This window comes from Pseudophryne corroboree, chromosome 6, assembly GCF_028390025.1.
Source record: "Pseudophryne corroboree isolate aPseCor3 chromosome 6, aPseCor3.hap2, whole genome shotgun sequence".
Lineage (NCBI taxonomy): Eukaryota > Metazoa > Chordata > Amphibia > Anura > Myobatrachidae > Pseudophryne > Pseudophryne corroboree.
The window spans coordinates 426,000,747-426,017,794 of record NC_086449.1 but is presented as its reverse complement, the minus strand read 5'-3'; the positions used below and the strand labels follow the sequence as shown (position 1 = coordinate 426,017,794).

The window sequence follows — 17,048 nt, the reverse complement described above, 5'->3', positions numbered from 1 at the left end:
CTGAAGGTACAGGAATCTGCTCTGGCTCCGCGACACACCTTGCAACTGGTCGCGGCACACTTGTGTGCCACAGCACACTGGTTGAAAAAGCCTGCTGTTAGGTGTCTCACAGTGTATTGGCCATGATATCGTTGCTCCGCTCCGAGGAGGAGACATTACCCCGCTCCTTCCCATGTTAAGGAACAGGGGAAATGCCTGTCAGTTGGCTGCGGCAGGGGTGGGCATACACTGCTCGATGCAGCAGACATGACACATTAAAAATATCGAATCAGAGGGACATGCTGGACCAGTGATTGACTGGGAATGCTTTTCGGTCCTAGCATTTGTGTGCATGCAGGTGAAAGGGCGCACGCACGATTTGAAAGGGGGTGTGCGCAACGTGAAAAGGGCACAAGGAAACAGCTCACATGGGTAGTGCCGTGAGTCAGGGGGGCGTAAACTCGTGGCACACCCCCTTATTTCTTTGAAATGGGCACTTCGGGCGTGGTGGAGAGCAAAACAGGAAGCCGGTTCTACTGGTTCTCTGTGTAACCGGCCCGGCCCACCAGACCATTTCAGACCTTCGGCCCTTCTGCCATTTGCCAGAAGTGCCAGATGGGCAGTCCGGCCCTGTGCTGGACGATCCAGCATGTCTGACCGATCAATATTACCGGATCGATCACCTGCATACACGCTACGATTATCTGGACGATCTGCTGATATCAGGCAGATCGGCCAGATAATTGTAGAGTGTATGCCCAGCATTAGTAAAGCCAATATTTAGACATTAATATGCGGGATTATTTATGTATGTATTTATTTATTTATTTATTTGTTTGTTGGTTGATTGTTTTGAGTGAACTGAATAATAGTGCTTCTATATATAAATAAGTTGTTCAAGCTCTATTTTGCTCAACCTATATCTTGGCACTGAAGCAGGGTGGAGCTTCTCTATCTTGCATTATTTTGAATGTCTTAATGCTTTCTGTGTTTTTCAGATTGAGTTTGTTTGTGGTCCTGCATCAGCTTTTTTTCAGTGTTGCATATCTTGTCATATATGAATGTGTTTAATATTGGGCTTATTTATTGTATAGTATATATGTAATGGTGTTGCTCACTTTTAGTTAAATAGCCTTTTTTGTGGTCTGTCCCCACGTGCATGTAGGATTGGATTTACTCCCCCAGGACTACCTCTTGTAAGCTGGAGTGGCAGCTATATTTTTCTGTGAGCTCTCAGTGATATCAGTAAGACAATCACGCTGAGGGAAAGAGCTTGGTCATTGGTCTGATTTACAGGGGGTAACAAAGAATGCTGTGCTGGACCTTTGAATAGAGAATAATCACTAAAAACATAATTTCTAGTTAAGACTATATATCTTTACATTCTTATAGCTAATCTTAAAAAATCAGCACTCCAATGTGTCCTGAGTTTTCCAGGATGGACCCTTTTTCCACATTGAAAATTCTAATTAATCTTATTTGCCAATAATATGTACTCCAGATGCACCTAGCTGTTCCAAATAAGTAAGGATAGGTTTCAATTGGATTTATTATTTCTAACCCAGCATTGTGTGGGGTAGATTTCATTGCTTAAGCAAATATATGTTAGAATTATTGGAGCCCTACTGAAAATGCTGAACTTTAATAGAATATCAAAATGACGATATTTACCTTCATTTATCTTACATACATACATACATACATACATACATACATACATAGGAAAATAATCTGAGTCGTTATTTTCCTTCAGCTGTCAATGTGTGCATGTTGTTGTCTTACATCTGTTCAAATAATGTTAATGAAGTGGGAGAAGAGGCAGCTTCCTGGCTATTAGCAATTCAGTGAAAGTGCAGGAGACTGGAGTCAATGTGGAATGTGGCTCAAAGCTATGAATTTGGGCAAAAGTATAATTCTCTGGGGAGCTTTGTACAAGGGGGATAAAACAAGGTTTAGTGCCTCAAAGGAGTACAGTCTACAGCTGGTATGGTATGAAGTTGACAGCTGTGGGTTGGAAAAATCAAACTCCTTGAGGCTGATATCTCCAAAGCGGAATACAAGAGGGTATAATGTATTAGAAGTCGGTACCGTTAAAAGAGCACACTGGTTCTAGCAGATATTAAAATAAGCCTTTCAATGCATAGTCTTCAAAAGCTAGAACAAGCATGCATTTGTTACTATGTCCAGTAGGGAATAATTCATCCGGTTACATTTTTACATACAAATATGTTTTCAGATCCACAGAACAAGATATTTTATTAAATATTTTGTTTTGCTTTGTAATCAACTTCAGACTGTATGTTTTATTAATATTTTTTTTTAATGCAGTTATGTGAAGCTTTAAAAATTGTATACGTAGTATTTTAACAATTCCTGGTGTCAGTATGAGAATTACATTTCTGGTTCTGGGTTCCAGTGTAAGATTACTGCTCATGTTACTTTTTGTACAGATCACATGTCTGCCTTTAGGCAGAGAGAATTTTTTGCTTAAACAACAAAATGTGTTGAACAGCAACATATTTGAAATCAGTTTAGAAAACGTTCATTTCTTTTCCTGCTGTACATTCAGTTAGCGGTTTCTTCCTTAGTGGCAAAACATATTATTGTATAGGAGATGTTTTCCTTTTGTAGTATGTAAAATGTGTATAGTAAGTATGAACAGATAATTGAGAAATGAAAAATAATGACCCATGTAAAAAATATCCTGCACTTATCTCTATAAAACTATATGAGGAATTAATTAGGGGCTCTTAACTTATTTATTATTATTTATTATTTATTAACAATGTCTTATATAGCGCAGCATATTCCGTTGCGCTTTACAATTAGAACTTAGGGGCTGGTATCTAAAATATGTCACCAGGTTATTTATGATGAACATCAAGAACCTCCTTTTGTAAACCTATTGTGCACTACCATAGGCACTGGAACCAAGGACGGATCTAGACTTTTCTTTTAGGGGGCGGTTTATTTATTTCTGACTCCTCCCCTACACTCATTACTCCTCCCACTTCCCATACCAACTGTCCATTAATGCTCTAAAGAGCATATAAAGCATTGCCAGGCGGCACATGTGCTTCTTATGTATCACACACAACCGGGCACATGTAACTACTAACACACTGATGGGCGGCACACACTGCCCAAGGTGGGGGTGATGGCATGTGATGATGGCAGATGGGGCTTGGGGCCCCAGGGACACGGAGGATGGGGAGGGATGTCAGTGCAGCCAAACACCATCACCTGGCAGCAGCCCCCACCTCATGTAAGTGGGCGTGGCTATGGCTGTTAGGGTGGGCGTTCACCCCATTCGCCACCCCCCCCCCTGGATCCGGCCCTGACTGGAACAGGGGGTGCAAGGGGGCAACTCCCTTCACCCAAATATTTGAGAGGTGCTAGTCAAAGTACTGGGTCACGTGGCACGGTGCGGCTGCCATCTACAGTTAATATGGGCAGTGTCAGGGCGAAGGTAATAGCTCCCTGTGCCCTTTACATCTCTCACTTCATATGTTCCTTCTCTCATCCCCCTCAGCTCCCCTTTGTTCTCCCACCCCTTCCCTTGCAGCACCCCATGACCTCCCTCCATTTCCAAAATGTACCCTGTAAAGTCTCATTACTTTCCATGAATGAATCTCATTACTCTCATGTACCCTGTAAAGTCTCCTTACTTTCCATGAATGAATCCTATCTTCTACATAAAGTCACTCGCTGTTTACAGTTATGTTTTGGGGGCATATTTACACAGCTTTTATGGTAAATAACATGAAAAATCAGGATACCTTTAAAAAGTAAGTATTACGAAGTATTACACTGATTCTGCAGCAGAATTCAAAGATATCTGCTGAGCTTTCCCTGTTTGCCATTGCTATAGATATGGCATATGATATAGATAGATAGATAGATAGATAGATAGATAGATAGATAGATAGATAGATAGATAGATAGATAGCTCTGTCATCAGGTAGGTGGTATGGCGGGTAAGTTTAGCTGCCCTTGAGGGGGCAACACTCAGCGATTTAGGGGCACCAAAATTAAATTATGTCTAGCCCCCCCAACCAAAAAAGTTTTTGGCTGCCCTGTGTACTACCAGCAAATAATCATACTGTAATATACTTATAAAGTCCACAGTTTTCTGTTCAGTACATAAAACAGTAATGCACTTCAACAATAAGAGTATATTTTGTATGCAAAAGAGAGCCATTGAACAAAAATCTATTTACAGAAGATGGCAAAATACTGTCTCTCTAAGAGTGAAAGCAGGTTAGCAGGCGTGCATGTATACTACCAGTGGTTTCACCCACTGTTTGCCATCCTTGCTGTATTACTCACCGGGCAGTGGGCCACTCGGAGGTGGGGGCAGGGCTTCAGGGATCATGTTGGGGTGGAGCTAGGCGTCGGGAGAAAAGAACAACAACACAAAGTTCTGTGCTATCTATGGCAGATGTCCATTGGATATGCCCCATTAATGGCAAAATCATTGGCCATCGGTGGTTGACCAACAATGGTTGCTAGCAATCAATGGTTGATGGCATCCCTACTCTGTATCAGTAGTTAAATATTCACATCATATTTTCAACCTATATATTCCTTATACTGTAAAAGAGTTAAAACCCAGATTGTGCTTTCTATATGCACCTGATGTTTACTAACTTCCCACTGTAATGTATCAAGTCCTGATACTTGTGTGTATAAGCTGCTGCATGTGTCTATAAAGCAATATGTGTCTGACTTCAGTGGCCTCTTTTTGTAAATTGCACTAATTTATATTCTTTCCACACTTGCGGCATGGTACTGTACATTGTGCACGTTCTGACTGTGGAGCTTGGCAGTGGTGTGGAATGGGAGCAGACAATATAAGGAGGAAAATGTATGGGTACACATACATTAATATATGTTCCCTCAGACAGCAGTATACAATAAATCACTTTAATTCACATTAATCTGTATGTTAACATGCATCTATAAAAATTCACCAGGATCATGGTTAAGTTGTGAACATGCTGACTCAGCTAATAGTAATATGTCAATAATGTTGGCTTGGTATTAAGTTCAAAGCACACATCCATAAATGTTTACCTTGTATTACAGCATAAGTCAGTAATGTTAACTGATAGATTAATAATCGACATATTTATAAACATTATTGTTGTCTTCTTCCATATCAAAGGTCAAACCATATGTTGACTTGGATAAAGATTCTTATCATTCTACTTTTAAAGATCAGCTTTTTACATGGGGTTAAAAGGATAAATGATAATATGCAATAATATTTCTGTATTGTATATAAGAAAATGTTTCCCAATCATGGACTGCAGTATATTCTCCTTTCTGTCCTCAGGGCTACAGCTACACACAGAGGTCAGGTTATATTCAAAGATGCCCTGGCACAGCAGTTGTGTGAGCAAGGAGGTAAGAGATGTTGAGTATTACATTTTTATGTACATGTTTTTGCAATTTTTTTTCATATCTCTGTTATTCATTGTAGGGGATTAGTTTATTGATCAAAGACGACCATAGCTCAGCTTTTTGTATACGCTTAAGGCAGTTGTCATCTCACAATCATTGGATCTGTTACCTTTTATCTTAACTAATGAGGGACCCAGGGACCTCAGATTTAAGGCTAATGGAAGGCACAAACATGTCAAGAAAAAGTCCTGAAGCAAATATCAAAGAATAATATTATTCGCCATTCATTTAGTGTCAGGGCTTTGGGTATTGGCCTCATGGATAAAAAACGTACTATTTATTTCTAATATAAAAACAAGGAATTTGCAGTACACATATTTAGTGTTAAAATGTGATATACCTTGAAACTGTACGAGAGGTGTGCAATAAGTTTCCAGATGCAAAAAATTTTATTATATTTACAAACAAAGTGAACATTAAATTTTTTCAAAGTATTCACCAGGGGAGTCTTTGCAACGTTGCATGCACTCAAACTACTTGGTGAAGCACTGGACCAGTTCGAAACAAGTATGGTCTTCTACATGCTGGATGAAGGTCTCCACTGCAGCTTCCGTTGACTGAAAATGAATCCAATGCATCATGCACTAGATTTGTGGGAACATGTAGAAGTCACAGGGGGCCGGTCTGGACTGTGTGGTGAAAGATTAGAAGAAGAGAGGGAGGTTCGCACAAACACATATATACATTACATCAATAATTTCAGTAAGTCACATATAGTCCTTTTCCATAAATTAATCTGATTATTATCGAATTTGTTACATGGAAGGTGCTCCTGGGAATAAATTATGGACATGTAGAAACTAGAAGAAAAAAGTATTCCCTATTGTGGGCACACTCGGACTAGGCGACGATATTCTTGAAGTTAAATATCCTCGGTGATATTTGACCACTAATGTTAAAATATAGCTTTTATTTGTAAACTTATCTGCGAAAATATGTGTGGCCTGTGAAACGGTAGGCGGCGGCTGGCAGCTGTATGCGGTAATAGACCGCGGCCCTGACGAGCTGTATTATAGATGGTCCTGTATTGACAGACGGTGACCACATTGGGTAAAATCTGAAAGCCGGGGGTCAAGGTACATGGGTGCAGATTTAGATGCACTGCATCTTCATACTAGTACATACATATTTGTTCAGGATCATTAGTGGTATAACTTCCGTTGAAAAGTACCAGTAAGGACGGTGTATAAGTGTCACAAATTTGTAGCCGTCACTTTCCTGTATCAGTACCACTATTAGCAGCACTCTATCGCAAGAGCTCAATCTGAGCGGTAAATATTTAATAGCGTGTGAGACACACTGTCATTTTCCTGGATGGGAACAACATTCAGATATTTAGATCTTTTCATTATATGTGTGAAGGTGTAGATTTTAGCCACGACTAGTTGGGACACGTGTCAGGAATATAGTATACTATTCTCCCCCCACTGTATAGTGATAGTAAGACGTCACTGCCATATATATCTCCAATGTAATTGGTGGGATCCAAAAGTGGGGTGTGTTTGTGGCTACACTATCTGACAACACCTCTCTGCTATTTAACATTTGTTGATAGTAGATATAAGCTGGGACACGAAGTAGAAGGACACTATATCATCAGTGTCCTTAGAGATATTTCACATACATGTTAAACAATATATTTCTGCTACACAGTACATGCTGAACTGGCTTGGGTGATCCCCAATAAGAATTCGAAGCATAGTTACATTAGTTATCCCCAAGAATATTCTTATAGGAAGGCTACAAAGATTTTTTCTGTGAGATAGACATTCACAATAAATGTATTGATTAGAGCATGATATTGTTTGATTAACTATATAGTATCTTCTTGGAGACAGTGATGTGCACACTGCCAAGATTGAGAGAGACTGTCAAATAAATAGAAAAGACAACTGAGTTACAGTCTAATTAGTCATCTCACAAAGTGAGACTCAAAGGATACAATTGTTTCCATGTGGACACCAAGATAGAAAATATTATAACATACATGGATACATTCTGAACACTTGGGAGAATGAGGATTTAAAGGCTGCAGTGACTGAATGTTTATTTCAGATTTGTTTATTATTTTTACAGCACCCTTTTTTTCACGTGCACAATATTTTCGCAGATGTTTTAAGTTTACAAATAAAAGCTATATTTTAACATTAGTGGTCAAATATCACCGAGGATATTTAACTTCAAGAATATCGTCACCTAGTCCGAGTGTGCCCACAATAGGGAATACTTTTTTCTTCTGTGTGGTGAAAGACCAAGCTCCTGGATGCATTCATGGCTCAGAAATCCACCACTTTCCTTAACTTGTGAGCAGGTTCATGTCATGATGTAGAAGGGCACTACGAGCGCAAGTTCCTGGATGGTGCCTGGAAATGGCTTCCAGGACATGTGTCAGTCATTGGTTAGCATACCAGTCCCCAGTGCGCTGCTGCACAAGTGGTACAGTAGCTACATGACCAGTCTTGGCCACAAAAACAGCCACCATCTGCGTGGCCCCACTGTGCTCACGTCGGAACTTCTGTGGCATTGCACCTCCAACTGAGGTCCACTGGGCTGCTTGTTGATTGGTCGCGGGTCAAAATTGTAGATCCAGGATTCAGCGCCACTGATGATCTCCCAGCCAGGGTTTTAGCGACCGCCATCAGAGCTGGCCAGCTTGTTGCAGCACCAAGTCACTCAAAGCTTCTTATGCTCTCATGTCAACTGATGGGGCACCCAGAGTGCAGAAACCTTGCTCAGGCCTATCTTTTCATAGAGTATCAAGAGTATGGATCCCGATGTGATACCTATCTCCTTTTCTAACTGGGCTACGGCCATGGCGTCCACCTCAACTATGGCCCGCACAGCAGCAACTATGTCCTCGGTTATAGCAGACACAGGTCGGCCGCAGCACTCCTCGTCTTCCAGGGACTGTCTCCATCACCTAAATTTTGCAAAGCATTCAAACACAGTGGTTTGAGACCGTGCTTCCTCCCCAAAAACAGTCGGTCAAAACTCTCCTGCTGTCACAGACCACTCTTGTAGTCGTAGAAGATCATGGCTCTGACCACTGTTGAGCTCCATAACAAGTGTGTGAAGGAAGTAAACATGCTGAGTGTTGCTTATATACGGTTCTGTGCCTTGAGATTTTACAAGAACCAAGAACTTTAGTCCGAGAATACGGTTCACAACCAGAAAGTCAGATTTTGTCTCTTCTACCTATGCCCTGCACATCTGGAAACCTAATGCATACCCCTCTGATAAAGCTAAATATTTATCTTATTTAAAACCCTTTAAGAGGCCTAAGAACACTGTACGCTATTGACGTATGGAGTACCGTAAGGGTACACACGTTTCGTAACAATCGCTTAGCCGTGGTCGAGACGCTCAAGCGTCACGTTCGCTCACGGCCAAGAGATCACAGGCAGGCACGCTATTGGCTGCTGACTAACGTAATGGTTTGCTATAGCGTAGCGGACGCTGTATCGGGAGCGGGCCGCTCGAGCGACACAAACGCTCGCGAGAATACGCTGTTGGTATCGGGCACACTTATAGGTGAGCGACTACCGTAATGCTACGCTATCAGCGTAGCGGACGCTCGAGACCACGAGGAGATCACGAGCGGCGCAGACGCTCACAATGTTGAACCTTTATATCTAAACCATAAACAATGTAATATGCAGTAAAACCTTAGTGTAGAGATAGGGTGTAGATGCAACACAGTGTAACCTTATTAACTTAAAAGCTGTTCGAGCGTCACCGACGCTCTGAGAATACTTAACACTATAATAAATACACAACTACCGGGCTTAGGGTCTAACGCCTTATATGATTGTTATACTTGAGAAAAGGAATAATACAATACAAGTCATACACTACAATATAACATAGACTAACTAACCAGATAACTATACAGTAAATACAATATAATTACGTTTAAGGGAAAATGAGAGAAAGAGGAGAAGAGAGAGAGAAATATGGCCCATAATAACAAGAAAGACAATATGATTGCGGAGAAAACTTACGCACAAAGGGGAACGATCGCATGCGCCTCTGGACATCCAGCTCCCGATTATCAGCAATGAGAACCGTTGAAGAGTGAGAGCTGGATGTGATCGGCTTGTCTATTTATGCCCCACACACAATACAATTCAATGGTCCCTACAATCTCATTGTTCATTGGACACAGGAATTCCTCCTCGCATTATAACAATAGGTCATAGGTTGATTCATACAGGTGGGCTGTGACAATTTCCAACTGCTCAGGTGGGTGGGAAACTAGGTTTCCCGCCGCATGGATAAGTAAGTGCAAATAATAGTAAATGGACATAAACTTCTTATGTCCATAACTATTCGCACGAGCGATTAATTCGCTTCAAACCAACACCGGAATATTGCTAATTAAATACTCTTCCGATGGATACTAAACACCACTGTATTACTCCTGTCTGACCCTTCGTATCAAACAAAGAGGGATTTCTCTGTCCATGAACATGCTACATTAACTAAACTTTCAGATTCTATCAAAGGGACCATAATCTACAAAATACATTATATAGTGAAAATATGTAACGATTGAGTCGCACGCTACGAACACATAAACTCTACCGTAAATGCACATACCGTGCGCCTGCGGGTGCCCGCAACAGCGAGTATGCGCACGCACGGGAGAGCGCACGCATGCGCAGCGCGGACCTGTATGAGGTGCAAATATGGCAGTGTGCATCGTGATATTTTTCTGACTTTGACAGTCCACCCTTTGGCAGTCAACAATAACTGCCACTTCCTAAAACATTTCAAAACGAGAAAAATATATGTCAGGGGTTAATACATTTACATGGTTGGGTAGGGGAGGAGAGGAGAAGGTAGGAAAAGGGTATGACCTAGTGAGATAGCAGAAGCATGTGTGTATGAATCCGTGTTTGGGGGTCATGTATCATCGTGCCGTACGTGTTTTAAATCAAGCTTCGAGGTATTGCGAAGTATACATTTGAATTCCTTCTTATCCCGTGGTACGGGTCTGTGGATGGGCTGTCAAACTTTACCGAGCTCTTTTCGGCTGTGGTTGTAACAAAATGGGGAGCACATTTTAGTTGATGATACATGAATGGGGGGGATATGTGGTTGCTGATATCTGTGCCTGTATTCCCTATCGACTATGTGTGTCATTACCTGAAGGTTGCAGAGATGAAGAAAAGACATAATTACGGTAAATGCAGTGGTATTCTATGTCAGGTTAATGAACATTTGTCGGTTGAAGTCTTGTTCGGTGTCTGTTGAATGCAGTCTTCTTTGTGCTTTTGCCAAAAGGCGTGTGGGCAAAAAGCTTTGTCAATGTCCATAGACTTACAAAAGTGTTGGGCTAGCGTAATTTTAAAATTTCTAGGGAAACTGGGGGTCTATGGCAAAGTTCATCAAATATCTGTGTATAAGTTTGTCAAAACTTCTTCTTTAATCCATCAGTTGTCTGTATACAGGATCATCAAATTCCTCATCAAAAGTGGGTCTTTTTACCTTGGAAAAACCAGAAAAACAGGTGAAAGAAACGGACCGTAGAAATCGCATTTTTCATCACATCATTGTTTCTACAGTTGGGTCATAAATCAAATCCATTGGAATTACAATTTCCTCACTCCTTAAACTCATCACCCTGGTACTTCGTTTACACTTCGTTAAAGCCTGACCGCATCTAAATATCAAGCCAATCGTTATGACAACACCTAAGATACATAGAAGAAACTTCCCAACATCCATTATGACTCCTTGAGCCCATTCTCCTAAACCAGAGAACCAATTTCGCGGGTTCAACCATGACACCCAACTAGTCAGCTCATTACCTACAGCAGCAAGGGTGAGATTGTGTCTCCTGCGAAATTCCCACTTCAATTGGAGAATATCGTCCATCTTTTGGTCTATGACCTCGACCGGGTCCTCGGTACTATTCGTTATATATGTGCAGCATTTCACGCCGTACTGCGTTGCCAGTGTGACACAATATCCACCTGTTACTGCCGTGAGATAATTGAGACCCATTCTATGCTGAACCAGTTCTGTTTTATAAGCTTGAAGCTCTCTTCCAGTATACCTAAAAGTGTCATCATACATTTCTGTGATATTGTCTAACAAATTTGCGAGCGCAGATATGTATTTATAGTTCAGCACTCCTCTAGCGGTGCGAGTGATATCTAACGCGATTAGAAACTGAATCCCGGTGGATTCATGGATCATGTCAGAGGCCGGATGCTCTGTTCTTTCTATCAGGTGCCGTTTAACTACGTGCTCGTAATGGGTGTGAGTATAAGGAGCTTGGGCAACACGGTGTATATCTTTCATTTTGGCATGTGATACAGTCATTACTTCAGGCAGTACTTTTCCAATATAACACAATCCTTCAGAGTTTGGGGCAAGCCACTTATACGCCTTCCTCCCGCATATGAAATATGCATCATCGGGGAGAACATATGGGACGGAGTAGGACATAACCATATTACACATCTTCCATGTGAAATCTCCTAACCCTAATTCTCCCATCTGTCTAATACACGTACCAGTTTGTACGATATGTGCACAGTATCCTGGTGATACCTCTCCAACTCTCATAATCCTACTTCCTAGAGTATACCTATATCGGAAATATTTTCCACTACTGGCTATGTGGCGTATAAGCTCTGTATCTGTCGGCATTCTATCTGCTCTATATGAAAAGGTCATGGTTTGGTTACTCCATGACACTTCCCAATTTCCCGGCTTTCGGGGATTGGAAATGTTAAAACATATTAGGGATCTATCCACATGATATTGGTGGAGCTTCAAACTAGGAGGACTGGAGATATTAAACCTCCTGTCCACCGGCCTCCCACCACTTAGCTCAAGTACCTCCCCTATCGTTAAAGGAAATGGTACTAGTCCTGATTTGCTATGACCTTGAGGTACTTGAGAGCATACCCAACAATCTGTTTGATTTAACACACTACCCACTAAGGAGTGATAGTCACTCAATGGATGCCGGTCCATGTGGATATTAAAACTGGATTGGCATTTCTTGATGCACCCATCCTCAACCACATTGTCACAGAGCCTACAGATACAGTTTTCTTTTCAGCTAACAATGTTTACAAATAACATGGCTGCTAGATCGTTTCCGGTACTCGCCTTTTGCTTGGTGGTTGTGTTGCTATTGGAAATTTACACCTCTGTCTCAGTCATCGGAACCTTTCTGGATCCTTTCTCGACCTCACTGGTACTCTCACCGAAACAGACTGCTCTGGTCAACATCATGGTCAACAGGAAAATCCATATCACAGTCTCTTGGGGCAAGTCCATCTTACAGGAGGAGAAAAGAAGAAATTTGTAATGGGGGTACAGAAAAACAGTTTGAGGGGGAGAGAAACTTGCTACGATAATTAAGTTCTCTAGTCTTGTTGTTCCTCTTGTTCTGCTGTCATCTCAAAGGTGCTGTCTCTTAGTCTTCCAAACGAACATTCTGGTGATGCAATATTCCTTCCCAACCAGCGATCTTTCTGTAAGGAGCAAAAAAATCTTGCATTACCATTTGTCTAACTGAGGTGTGACATACCATCTTTAAAACATGAAAACATGAGTGAGAAGAGGGAGAGGAGAAAAAAAAAAACAACAAGAGAGAGAGAACCGTTCACATATGTATATATATATATATATATATAACATAACACATCAATAAAGAAAAGAAAAAAAAACATTTTTCAAACATAAACATTTTTAAAACATTGTCAGATCATCAGGCTGTCATATCTACATGTCCAATGGTTTCCTTGCGCAGTCCCTCCCCCCAGCACCTCCATACTCCTCCCTCTGTATCTGGCCAGGATACATTGATGCGGATAGGTCATGCTGGGGTTTGGTAGACTTCTGCAAAGACCAAGCAGACATGCAATGTTTGAGTCCTACCAATAATTGTCAGAGATGGGGAGAGAAAAAGAAACATTCCACAGATACATTTACAACGTTTCACCCGGTCATTCCTGTGTCTTCAGGGAATGACCTCCCAATTTATTAACTATAACCTCAGGCTTACCATGGGTCCTAATGATCACCTTTCCTGACTACATATCATGAGTGTGGGCCAAAATTTTCCTATCTGATCCCTGATTATAACTTGGTGTGTCCTAACTTTTGCTCATTTTCATGTCTAGGGGGTCTGACTTTACGTGGGCTGTTGCAGTTGCTGGGATAATGCCCTTCTCTTTTACAAAGGTAACAAACCCTGGGTTTCCTCCAAGTGTCAATGACCTGAGGTCTTGGTTGATTTGATGCCTCCTCAAACGCTCGGATGCTCATCGCCATCAACCGTTTTCCCTGTACTTCCCTGATTCCTTGGATACCATGATTATGTCGTTGTCTAGGGGGCTGATGTGACTTTTGTCTACTTCCTGATCTACAATCTCTTGCAAAATGACCTTCCTTCTGGCAATTGTAACAGATTTCCACATTTAAATTTCTCGCAGGGGTTTGGGGCTTATGCTGGAGTGGTCTTGTGGTTAGGGCCTGTATACTTGCGGCCATTAATTTATCACTTTGTGACTCTCTGTATCTGGTGATATTTCGATCAATATCAATAGCGGCCTCTCTTAATGCGGCCACTGAGATATTTCTCCAGTTTGGGTTGGTGGTCTGTACCCTTGTTCTCAATACCTCCTTTAAACCATTCATTAATACCTTAACCGCTATTTCTCTATGTTGTGCGCATGTTTTGATGTCTGTGATCCCAGTGTTCCTAGCCATTACTTGCAGTGCTCGATTGAAATAATTGGAAATACTTTCCCTTTCGTTTTGTCTTGTGGAGAAGATTTCATTCCACTTGACAACGGCAGGGAAATATACTTCCAACTGTTGGTTTATCTGCTTAATACATTCCTGATTGTGTTCCTCCGTTTGAGGTACTTCTGTGTCTAATTGGCAATCAGTAATAAATTTCGCAGGGTCAACACCGGAGGGCAAACATGCCCTCAGCACTGTCCGCCAATCTTTGTTGGTGGGTTCTGTTGAGTTTCCTAGTTCTTTAATGAACTTTTGACATGCGACTAGATTTTTCCTTGGATCAGGAAATTCGGACATAATTGATCTCAATTCGGTCCGGGACCAGGGACAGCGCATTGCACTGTCCTGGACGGGAATGGTTCCCTGATCGTCAGTCTTCCCATTGGGGACTGTGATCACCCTGACAGGACTAAACTCAATTACATCACCTTGTTTTGGTCTTACAATATGGGGTACATTTGTTTGTGCGTGATATAAAACATTGTACGTACCTGTGGACACGACCTCACCTGACCCTCCGTTAGGGGGTTTGATTATTGCCTTTACCGATTTGGTCGCGTCCACCTGGATGTCTTGTGTGATGGCTGCTGGAAGAGGTGCCGACATCGTGTTGGGTTCACTTTCTTGCTCGTATTCCTGAGGGAAGTTTGACATGGGGTGCAACTTGCACGGGTTAATAGTTGTACATTTAACAGCATTACAATTATCATTGTTATGTTTATTACACTTATTCTTATCATCTATACTACAGTTGCTAAGTGCGTTTTTATTGTTCAACATTGTGCCTTTCTCCGCAACCATAATCCTCTCCATTGCCACATCTCTCCTCCCAAGATGAGAGTCAGATATGTCAGTTAGCTCTCTTTGCATTTCACTTTCCTGTTGCCATAACTGCAAATAATCATAATGTTTGATCCGTCTCTTTGCTGGTTTAATAAGACCTATCCTTCTCCTTAGATTTAGTAACACTTCTGGGCTAAAGCTACCTATTCTTGGGAATTTCTCCCCGTCATGTACAGTCATTCTTTCCCATTCATCACATAAAACCTCTGTGTGTGAACCGTATTTTTCACACATTACATACCTTGCCGACCCGATTGGTCGGTTTACTAAATCAACCCGAACCGAGGTTGATCGCCCCCTACCTGAACAACTGGCCCCCATTACTTGCAGGTGTTGCTTTTCTTCAGCGAACCCTTACAAAAACCAAGATGTCCGGGGCAGGCTGGCGGTGAAGTTTACCGAGTACTCCACTCACTTCTCGCCCACGTTGGCCAGTAACACAATCACTGTATCCAGAGCTGTTGTACCCAACCTAGGGCCCCTGTGAACCTTTATTTACTGGGGCGCGTTCCCCAGCAAGTATCGGTTGTTGGATAGTTCCTGAGTGACCAGCGAACTTCCCTTAAAATAAAAAAAATTTCACAAATCACGTTAAAATGTACAAATAGCGTTTATGACCTTCGTACGCAAAATGGTACCGGTCAGGTTTACTAATGCACACAATTACGTGCGGTACAATCGTTCAGCACATAAGCAACTAATCTTATGTGCAGAGCGACCAGTGGAATCGAAAATTTCGGCTGCGAATTCCTTCAGCCAGAGCTTTATGGCCTATATGGGTTCCGCACCAACCCTTCTTGGTGTTGTGCTACTCGTCTCTATAGCGGACTTCCTTGTCTGCTGTACCTGGACCTCCTGGTCTGTTATGCGACCTCCTGGTCTGACCTCCTGGTCTGTTACAGTATGACCTCCTGGTCTGCTACACTCTAATGCTCAAATTTTATGTTTAACCAGGGATGCCTCCCTAGCCACCATGCACGTCACTTACATGTATGTACCTCCACGAGAACTCGATACTTTTCTTGTGGTTCAACCTCAAAATTGTATAATTGCAAACACTCACTCACCACATGTACACTTTTGTTTCTATTTCTATTTCTGCGCAGAAATTTTCTTTAAACCAGATGTGTTGTAAATTCGGAGAAGGATCTGTTAATTTAAATTTCGGATATTAAAATAGATTTGCGCTATTTATCGCCTGTTGCGCTATTTATCGCCTGTTGCGCTATTTATCGCCTGTTAAAAAAATCAACACTATCGTGTGACTTGAGTTACGTGGGCGTACCCAGACGCTCCGTTGCGTAATTTACGCTGCGTGCGTCGGCCTTTGCGTACGCGAGTCTCAGCCCTTTGTTAGAGACACGTGTACACAAAACCAATGTCCACCGTAACACAACTAACACGTTTATCAATGTAGATGATCCTCGATCCTCTACTGAACACCACTCCAATCTCTCCTTGTATTTTTAGGTAGAGTTACATGTGCGCTTTACACTTTATCCCTTAATGCATTACTTTTACACTTTTAACTATGAAATAGCGACAAATCTCTCTTAGCACGTTTTATCAATTATAAAATGGCAAACAGGAGAGTGATATGTGAAAATACACGAAAAAGAAATGCAGATATGCGTGTGTGCGTACGCAAGATAGAAATGAACAGTTTTAAAAGACACTAGCGTGTTGTTCTTACCTCCGGTTCCGGATTCCCTCAGCACCCTTTACTAAGCGAAGCAGACGCTTATCCCGTCAGCACTGCGAAGAATATGATCTCCCGCCCTTTGCTGATGGATAATGTCTGCTGAAATTACCTAGCAGAGATATGTGAAGGACAGGACGAGCCGCCAATTGATAAAGCTAAATATTTATCTTATTTAAAACCCTTTAAGAGGCCTAAGAACACTGTACGCTATTGACGTATGGAGTACCGTAAGGGTACGCACGTTTCGTAACAATCGCTTAGCCGTGGTCGAGACGCTCAAGCGTCA

General features: G+C 41.8%; 1 protein-coding gene across 4 annotated transcripts in view; it reads left to right on the top strand.

The window, feature by feature from the left end:
- Positions 1 to 17,048, top strand: part of RELN (reelin) — an 856,893-nt gene that overhangs the window by 293,925 nt on the left and 545,920 nt on the right. For all 4 annotated transcript variants that reach the window (XM_063927014.1, XM_063927013.1, XM_063927012.1 and 1 more), the window contains exon 4: positions 5,318 to 5,388. In XM_063927014.1, the coding sequence (XP_063783084.1) occupies positions 5,318 to 5,388 (71 nt within the window). The remainder of the gene's footprint in view (positions 1 to 5,317; positions 5,389 to 17,048) is intronic.